At 44.0% G+C, this 10484-nt stretch overlaps 1 protein-coding gene across 1 annotated transcript; it reads left to right on the top strand.

Moving 5' to 3' along the window:
• Positions 1-3253: 3253 nt before the first annotated feature.
• Positions 3254-9922, top strand: LOC118769525 (zinc finger and SCAN domain-containing protein 22-like). Its single transcript, XM_036516654.1, has 6 exons — positions 3254-3419; positions 3867-4003; positions 4619-4721; positions 5474-5595; positions 7673-7775; positions 8386-9922. The coding sequence occupies exons 1-6, from the start codon at positions 3254-3256 to the stop codon at positions 9318-9320; spliced, it is 1566 nt and encodes a 521-aa protein (XP_036372547.1). The 3' UTR covers positions 9321-9922.
• The last annotated feature ends 562 nt before the right edge of the window (positions 9923-10484 follow it).

The following is a 10484-nucleotide window of genomic DNA, read 5'->3' on the forward strand; positions in this document are numbered from 1 at the left end:
GGCAAGGACTGGCTCAGTTTCTAATCTCTGTAACCCCACTGGATGAATGCCACCCACCACCGCCAGGACAGCAGAGGAACTGGCCATCTTTTTTCTTCATGTTTTCACTGTGCCTGGATTCCTCTAAGTAGGAACTTAAACTACACAGCTGGACTGAGGGTGCACTGTTGAATGAGCCTGTTTCTGCAGCTTCACTCATCTGGGTATTACTGTATTATTGACTTCTTTTTTATCACAGATGTTAGTGAAGTTACAGTATAACACTGTCTGCGATTTGTATTTTGTGATGTACTGTCTGCTTTTATGTACAAACACTCTGCATATTGTTTGTGTTGTATGAAGCAGCTCTGACACCTTTACTGGTGGCGTTAAGAAAATGATGCAAAGTTTAAAGGGAGAGGCGCTCATGTTAGATTGCGAGTTTGGGTGGGGTGATGAGCTTATCCATCCATCCATCCATCCGAGATCCCTTGATTGACACTTCAGACCCCCCGAAAGCCTCAACAGCAAAATTTTGGGAGGTCTCTGGAAAAATCTTTAAAAAATGTTTAAGATGGGAAGCATCATGCCGATCTCTTACTAATTACCATGGTGATGTTAACCGCGGGGAGCGCTCTCTCAGATCAGTTCATAATGCTTTTATGACGCACCCAGGGTTCCTCACGACGACCTTTTAATGGGACCTTGAACATGAGCAGCTCAAAGATGTAGCGGATCATCTCTCCATAGATCAATAGTCTAACATTTATTCTACAAATCCTCCTTCAGTTTAGGGTGACTGGCCATAGAAGGACTCCTGTTAAGACTTAACATTACAATATTAACACCAGGCCATGTCACTCTGGATCAATATTGATGTGTCCTGAATTCTTTACCAGTCATCTGCGTTTCTGTAAAGTCATTACATGCAGTGGAGATACACTGTAAAAAAAACATGTTTAAACTCCAGTAAATATAAAGGAGTTGAAAGTCATGAGAAGGAAGGACATGAAAAATGCACTGAATGGTTCCTTCATTGAGCCAACTCAGCGATATAAAACCGAAAACACCATTTTGACGGTTTGACGATTTGACAGCTTATGTGGGAGTGGTACAATCCAGCAGCCCTGAGACCGTGAGCAGTGATACGCTGTACACAAAGCAGTGTGTTTAAACGGCCAGCGAGGTGCAAAGAACAGGGAGGGCCAAAGCCACCGACGACCAGTAACGTGCGGTGAGGTCCATGGATGGTGAGGCAGTGTATTATTATAAGCATGTAGTCAATTAACGCAGCAGATTTATCAAAAGTTTACAAAAGAATAACATAGCTTGACTACAACCACACAGCCAGTCCTTCTTTTGGTACCATTCCGTATTAAATGTTCGTATAATCTTCTGCCCCTTTCTTTGAGTTAAAGCTTTCAGTTCAAGTGTTGGCCTTCCATTAGAAGTGACATTTTTTTCTCTTCAAATGTCAGCGTTGTAAATCGTTTAAGGTAAGTGATGGAATCCGTATTGAGCGTGACAAGCGAAACTACAGACTGTTTGCTTACAGTTAGCGCACTTTATGATCAAACAGCAGGGGACGTCATTGTATGGCAAGTGGGATGCACCTAAACTGTCAATATAAAAAAAGACCTGAGAAGCAGCATAGGACAGTGCCTCGAGGTTGATCATTGAAGACACTGTAAGACGACAGTACGCATGCACAAAACTACGTAACCGTTTGCTGTTATTCTCAAGGTGGACAGAGGCACAAGGAGACTCTGCCTCAGCCTGAGCCAGAATTACACTAGAAGCAAGTTCTTCTGATGCCAGGGCATGCAGTATACACATTTTTATTTTCATTTTTACGACATTTAAACACATTAAAGTTCAGGTTATATATATATGATAAAATAAAATAAAATACTAGCTATGGTAAAGTGAGGCACTGCCTACCCTGACCGCACGTCACTGCCGACGACAGACCTAAAAGTATCTTAGGCGGGGAGGTGGGTGGGCGACTCCCCAGTGGCTCAGCTGGCAAAAGCACCAGCACCGCGTGCAGACCGAGCGCCACGACCCAGGATCGAACCCGACCCGCCGCCAGCCGACAGCGACCGGGAGCCCACAGGCGGAGCACAGCGGACTCGCTCCGCCGGGGATGGGGCAGGTCGCGTAGGCAAGCCCATCAGCAACAGCGATCCCTGCTGGTCGATCGGGTGTCTGTGGTACACGCAACCAAAGCTGCACACGAAATGCCCTCCTCCTGCTCGTCTCTGCGCTAGCTTAGCTTGTGGACCGCAGTCAGGGCCGTGGGAAGTACTAGTAGCGAGTAGTAATTCATGTACTTTTAATACGTTTAATTTTTTGCAGGAAAAAATTATTTAATTTTAAATTATTTTAAATAATTCTCCTTCATGGCGACAGAGAATCCTTTACTGAAAGGGGCAAAGACTGTGTTTCAGACTGTTAGGCAATGTGTCATTATTATCACAACGATCACCCGAAATGCAATGCCTGTTCATAAATGCCTGTTCATAAATGCCTGCTCATAAATGCTCTGTGCCATTTACCATTATTGACCCATAAACCGTATCCATTAAAAGAGCCTTTTCATGTGACGTTCCCAATGTAGAAGTGGAATATAGAAGTCCATGCACATCGGAGTCTAAGTATCGCGATGGAAGGAATATGGAAATTGCCTCTGACAATATCCTGCCTGATTAATGGGATACTATGTTTATTTAGTGACAGCATGCATTACTGAAATGCACAAATGATCTCATAATGATGAACTGTGTTGCGCATTATAATAGCTTATTATTGTTTTCCCCAGGGAATGTGTTAAAATTGTACATTTATGAAATGGTGCGCCAGAATTATGAGCAATTACACTACAAAAGTCGAATATATGAAGGTGCAAATAACGGGATCTTAGAAAGATTTGTCTGAGAAAGACCGCTACTGTATCCACGAGGACCAATTCTGCGCGAGATCCGCATTAGTTCTCTTGACTGCAATGCACAGGGCTGAGAGACCGCGCCGCGGCCGCAGACGGCGCTCGCAGACGGGTGCCGAGCGCCGCTTCCTCGCCGATCCGGAAGTTAATACTGCACCTTCGTTCATAGTGCGAACGCTGGCAGACAGAATTGGAGCGCTACAATAAAACGTCTTTTGTGGCTTGTAGATACACGGACATCGCGGAGGTTCTTCGAAAGTGGTTTTGGAAGAGGGAGTCAAGTGGCAAATGTCGAACTGTGTTTCTTTTCACACACAGCTAGCCTCCATCATGGAGGTGCTAGCGAACGCGGCCGTGGCAGAAATATGCAAACTCGTAGACGATGGGTATGCGGTCCTGCGTTTGGAGATCTCTGAGAGCCGAAAAGAGAACAAAGCTTTAAAGAGAAAACTGCAGATGATGGAGCTGCGGGTCGCGCGAGGAGGTGCAGGCAGAGGTGCGGCGCGGGACGGGTCTGCGAACAGTCTTCATGACAGAACCAAGGTTTGCGACACATCTCAACAACACACAAGAGGCAAGTTACATAGCAACTAACCATATCACCATCAACACTAACAGCCCGTCGATCTGTACAGGGATGTTTACATTGCTGGCCATCCGATCAGCTCTGTTGTAACTAGTGTAGTGTCATTTACGTTAGCAGTAATTTCAAATTGGACCCCAAGATCGTGCTATTGTATCGGCTTTTGTTGGCACATTTTCATATTTGGAGAAATGTTTGTCCTTTATCTAGCCTTAAATCGTTTTAAAATTAGCAGTGTGTTTCCAGCTCATTTTAAGTTAGACGTATATGTACAATGGCGTAATGTGGTTGCATTGTGTAGAAGTTGATTGGTAGTGTTCCGTGTAGTCTTTGCTTAAATGAGTTGTGTTTACATGCTAGATGAGGCCCATTTTCAAGCTGCAGAGAGAGTCTTCGGCAAGCTGGTGGACACGGGTCCGAGGAGGGGAGGAGATGCAAACCTCTCAGCTGTGGATGACGACGGCTCTCCAGCGAACCCCGTGATCACGTGGGACGAGGTCCGTTCATGTGGCGTAATTACCGGCACGCCGGTTCCTCACTGTTCACGTGAATGAGAGAATGACTCTATACCCACGACAGAATTTTGGTCATTAGTTTTGACGTAATATTCATGAGAAGAGTCTTTCTTGTAAGCTGTTGAGGTAGATATTGTATACAATGTCAGTGTTTCACTTAAAATGGGCTATCCTTTTTTGTTTTTAAAAATCTTACTTCCTTAACCCCTGATTTTTATTATGACATGGAAGAATTAGTGTAACTGAAATGCGTTTTTTGTGGTGTGCTAATGCTTAAATACTTGCACTACTGTGTTGAAGTAGTTCACACTTGAACTTCAAACTAAAATATCAGGCAGCAATAGCTTCTTTTTATCTTTCATGTTCACCTATAGTCACCAGTGATCAAGATGGCCACATAATCATTCATTGTAAATGCTGTGGAGACCAAATGATTTAGCATTTTTATAAAGATGAAGACAGAGCCTCATCTTAGATCTGAGGCTGCAACCTTTTGGTGACAAGCCCAGGTCCCCAGCTACTCCTCCCCACAGCTGCCCTGGCTGATGCTGATCAGTTGGCATCCAGTCAGATTAATGCCTAATTCTTTTATTACAGTGTGAAGACATTGAGGAGGGAAGATCTGAGTCAGTACCTGTCAAGGAAGAGAGAGTCGAGGAGGACGGTGACCCCCAGAGAGGGCTAAAGTTTCCTGGACAGAGTGAGTGATAAGGGCAAACACGAGACCAGAGGCAACACAGGAAATACGACTGCAGTGCTGACGATACCATTAACAATATAAATTTATTTTTATCTCGTTGGTGAAGGAACATGTCAATATTGCTCATGTGATGGGAGGTTGACAACTGTTTCTCCTTAATTTACTTAATTTTTCTTAATGCCATCCAGAACCACACTATTGAGTTTTATAAACCTGCTTTTTTGAGAGGCAGTAATGTGAGATGGTGGATCTGCTGCTCTTCCTTAATAACTGTCGGTGGTCAGTGCTCTCCTATTGGAAGCCATTAAATGAGACAGTATTTATTTTATCCTGGTAATCTTCTCCTCCCAGTATCTACAGCCAAGATACTTGATTCGCTTGTCATTTGAGGTCGGAGTAACACTAAACCCATGCTGTGATGTTAGTGATCAGTCAAAGGAAGAAACCTTGACAAAAAACATTGAAACATTTGCGTTTTGTTAACAGACTGTATTTTGTTAACAGTGTATTGTGTTTATAGTGCATTTCACCTGCATATCTGACTGTAATAGGTTCAGAAATATTACAGCATCTGCAGACATAGATACACGCTAACTCTGTCAGAGCCATGAATGCGTGTGAGGGAAGGGGTGTTGTGACTCATCCACTACACGTGTTGAATATTGATCGCCTTAGGTAAAATAATTTTTAAAATAATTCTCACATCTGCATATCCTGATCTGGCTTATGTTGGTTCTCATCCTTCCTACCAGAAGCTGTGGATCTGGATGCTGATGGAGGCAAAAGAGATCCCACTGTGGACACACAGAGTCGACCAGCTCAACACACAGAGGAGCTCACTGAGCAGCACAGGACCAGACACAGTGCTTGGGAGGTCAGTGGATTGGAGAACATCCTCAAAGCAGAGCCTGAGAATAATAGTGTTAACAAGAGACTCCAGCACAGAGGATCTGAACACAGGGCAGGAAGACTGAACAGTCTGGGCTCTGAGAGTGTAATGTGTGAGAGAACCAGTCATCTGGGGACTTTCTTTTCTCAAGAGGATGGGGAGACAGAGGCTGATGATCCAGCTTGCTTGTACAGCACAGAAACAGATTCTGAGGGCGTGTCGGCTCTCTCTGAGCCTCAGCCTGTTCCTACTACAGAGGAGGGCTCTGGCAATAGTGTGTCATCCTTATCTTCCGTTGATTGGAAAACAGACGTGGTAATTATTGATTCTGTACCCATTAAAGAGGAAGCAGGGGTGCACACAGCATGGGACAAAGACGCCTTTTCAGAAATAGCTCAGCCAAAACCCAGACATTACAGCCATCACAGGGAGAGAGGGGGAATGCAGGCAGAAATCCTTAGCAAAACCCGTCCCACAGAAACCCAAATGAGAGTGAGACCGGAGACGACAGCATCAAATATCATTGCTCCAAATATAGATGAGCCTGCCCCCTGCGGTAAAACTTTCACTGCATCAGAATACAGTGACGCCCATGCGTTCAGAGCTGGATCTAGAGAGAAGAGGTTCTTTTGCTCATATTGTGGCAAGGGTTTCAGCTGCCCAAAGAAGGTTGAAATACACCAGAGAGTTCACACAGGAGAGAAACCATTCAGCTGTGCGCAGTGTCGAAAACAGTTTGCTCAGGCGGGAAATCTTAAAAGGCATCAGAGAGTTCACACGGGAGAAAAACCGTTTAGCTGTACACAGTGTGAGAAGCGTTTTTCTCACCTACACCAGCTCAAGATGCACCAGAAGGTCCACACTGGAGAGAGACCATATGGCTGTCCGCACTGTGGAAAAAGATTTGCTGAGAAAAGTTACCTTAGAATACACCAACAGAGAAACCATACAGATGTATGCAGTGTGAGGTGATGCACCAGTTGGAAAAGCCTGAAAAAATCTCGCTCTATAGATATCATTTGTATGATTTACACAGTGTGAAAAGCTATCTTAAAAACTAATCATTTTCCTTTAGAGAGTGAATTGTTTAAATGTCTTTAGCAATATTGTCATCTAAGGACGTTGGTTATGGTAGGCTTGGAAACAGGTGTGTTTCAGATTAATATTTAGTGTTGATTTTTTTGGGGGAAAATGTGCATGATTGTGCCTTAGTTCATATTCAGTTTAATGGAAATATCTTATTTTCGTATGCCTATAGCATTTATTTATGATTACACCGAAGGGATGGTTATTCACTGCCTCAACATTTAGGCTGACTGACATGAAGAAATGAACATGGGGAGAAAAATGGTCAAAGCTGATGTCATTACATCTTTAATTACCAAATTATCAAATTACATCTTTATTTTTTAAATGTGAGATCTCTCAGTGCATGTTTACGAAGTAATTGCATTGGTGAAGGATTCCCATGTGTGAGTGATGTTTTTGTTCGTTCTTTGTATTTGACGTTTGCTGATTTTTAATAAAAAAACTTTGGGAATTCTGTGTGCCAGACTATTGAGCTGTTTGATTTAAAGGGCTGTGCACCATCGGTACGCACTGCACTGAGGAATACAGTCACACTTAGTGTCATTTAAATGCGGCAATGTAGTTTGTGATGGATCATCTACCAGCTACAAATGCAGATATGCACCCGCCGTAAAATGTACAAATGTATGAGTAGCTCTGTTTTGGTTGAAATGACTTTTTTTCTGTCTGCCTCCTAGCTCACATAACTCCCTGTTCACGTAATCAAACCAAGGCATCACAGCTTTGTGTTAAAACTATTTTAAAAATTGAAGTTATTACTGTACATGCATTGACTAGTCCACCATTTCTCAAAGCTCCACGTGTGCCATGTTCCTACTGTGAGATCAGGTATTATGTGTCATCATACGGGGTGTATAAACTGTAGGGCAGGTGAAGCTAGTATGGTTTCCACGTAGGTGGTGTGTGTGTGTGTATTTAATTTTTAAAGAGTTTAGGATCAAGTCAGATTGACCACCTCATTCCTCTGTTACAGAGTGCAGACATGGAGGAGGGAAGGACTGAATCACTTCTTATAAAGGAGGAGAGGCTGGAAGAGGACAGTGACCCACAGGGAGAGCTGAAGATCAGGGAGGAGAGTAAGTGTAGAGAGGGAAAAAGCAGGGCCTGTCAGTCTTTCTGTTTATCACCTACACAGGGCTCCATTCTGAAAGAGAGGTGCATCCTCACGCCAGACTGAATTACTAGTTCAGCTTCAGCACCTCTGTGGAAGCATGCTTGAATGTGTTCAGATGAACTTATTTAGAAATTAGTTGTTAATTTCGGGAAGAGTGTTCACAATATTATCAAGGATATTTATGTGTAGCTAATTTGTATATCCGCATAAGTGTAAAGCTTCTTTGAAGGCACAGAATATGGTTTGTTTTTGTCTGAACATCACACCGGTTTTAAAAATGAGCAAAAGTAACTTCTGATTATCAACACTTATTTTAGCCCTCTGTACTCCTGGTGGCAGGCCTTGCAGAATGAGATCAGTGCCCCAAGGTCTTTTCATAGCATGCCGGGGAAATATTTGAAGTTTTGGTCTCTTGCTCAGGTGTGCTTGTTTTTATCCCATTCCCATCACTTTTCAGTATTAATACTGATACTACGTGTGCATGTTTCACATAGTGCTCGGTGAGCGACACATGTCCCTGTGCATGACGATGTGAATGATGCCAGCAATGTTGGTTCACGCCCTTCCTGTAGGAGTTGTGGAGTCTGACACGGATGGTGATGAAAAGGCCTCCTCTCCAGGCGGGCGGAGTGAACCGGGCGAGCAGCTCGCTGAGCAACACAGGAGCAGGCTCAGCGCGTGGGAGATCAGCGGGCTGGAGGCTGCTCTCGCCACGGATCCAGAGAGCAGTGGCACCAGCAGGGGGCAGCAGCACGAGAGGCTGAGCAGTCTGTTCTCTGAGTATGTGATATACGAGAGGGCCGCGCCGCTGCGGGTTTGCTTTCCTCAGGCGGACGCTGACCTGGAGGCTGAAGACCCGACGTGCTCTTTCCCCGCGGAAACTAAGGCAGAGACCCTGTCGAGTCAGGCGGAGCCGAAGTTTGGTCCTCCCGCAGAGGAAGGCGCCGCCTCGTCCTCTTTGGGGCCTCTCGACTGGAGGCCGGAGGCTGCCATGATCACCTCCAAAACGCGTCCGCCCCATCCCCAGCTGACAGCCCGCGAGAAGCCGGAGTCCAACCCGGACGCCGCGGGCATGAATGGACTCGCCCCCTGTGATGGAGGATATGCCGCTTTCAAAAGCAATAACACCCACCGCAGAGCCAGCACCAGAGAGAAGCGGTTCTTTTGCTCGTTTTGTGGGAAGGGTTTCAGTTTTCCGAAACAGGTTGAAATACACCAGAGAGTCCACACGGGTGAGAAACCGTTCAGCTGTACCCAGTGTCGACAGCGGTTTTCCCACTCTGGTAATCTAAAAAGACATCAGAGAGTCCATACTGGGGAGAAACCGTTCAGCTGCACACTGTGTGAAAAACGGTTCTCACACCTACATCAGTTGAAAATGCATCAGAGGATCCACACTGGAGAGAGACCATTTGGTTGTGCACACTGTGGGAAAAGGTTTTCGGAGAGAAGTTATCTTAGAATACACCAGCAAAGAAGCCATACAGGTGTGTACAGTGTGAGATGAGATGTATCAACTGGGATGGAAAGAAAAAAGAAGAAACCTACCCTGGATTTACATTAGAAATCTACCCTTAGTACACAGTGTGGGATGAGTCTCTCATTGTGCAATCTGTAATAATAATTCAAAGGTTGCATGAATTGATTTTTTAAAATATATTGGAGGCTGTCTTTCAATTAGAGGGGCACTGGATTAGAGACATGGTAGAATGAGTCGTCATGAATCCCAGAATGGGCGCAGCTAAGTGTAAGAGGAGACTGATTCATTTGAGCAAATCATATTGGCTTGCTGTGGAGAGGAAAGTCTGTTGATTGGTTCATATAAGCAACGTGACTGACACCACACTGTAGATCAGTCCATTGACTTCATGAGGCCTCATATCTCCATAACAACTGGGTTGCAATCTCAGAAACGTTAAAAGTGTAACGGAAAGAGAAGTTCAAATTTACAAGGAAGTCAGGCAAGTTCAAGGGTGGAGAACACCACTTCTGAAGAGCTGCTGCATAGGGCCTGCTGGTTTTCACTGCATCTCAGTTCTTAATTGTCATATTGAAGTCCTTATTTTCAAGTTTGAAGTTAGTTGCTAACCCGAAGGTAATTCTAAAGCCTGCAGGACTGAAACAGATATTAGTGTAGTTAGTACATTTCAAGAAACTGTTCGTAATTGTGCCTTACTTCACTTTAAACTGAATTGTTATTACATATTTTGAATGACATACTTTTTGTAAATGTAAACTGCATTTTTGTCTTAACACTTGTAAATTATTTTCTTCTTCCATCCAGAGTTACTAAATTAAAAGGACAACAATGGTTGTCAAAAGTTAATATAGCAACTTATGTGTTGAGTATGCACCACTTGAGTGTAATACTACTAAATGTGAAAATCCAGTTTATGGTTTCCAAAAGAAGACGTATTAGTCGGATTCCCTTGCTCATTTGAAGTCTGTTGAGATAAAATAAAATTTGATAGCTTAACAAAATGCCCTTGTGTCACACTGTTCAGCTGTTTTATTTATGCCCTTCTACGCATACCATACCGAGCGAAACTCCAGTGCCGTCTCAGCTTGCAGGTAAATGCACCGAACATGAACAGAACTAAAGTGAACACAAAGCGCACAAACAATAAGGAGGAAGGTCTTTATTTAATACAACGAACACCTACCTAACAGA

The sequence above is a fragment of the Megalops cyprinoides genome, chromosome 22 (assembly GCF_013368585.1).
Source record: "Megalops cyprinoides isolate fMegCyp1 chromosome 22, fMegCyp1.pri, whole genome shotgun sequence".
Taxonomy (NCBI): Eukaryota; Metazoa; Chordata; class Actinopteri; order Elopiformes; family Megalopidae; genus Megalops; species Megalops cyprinoides.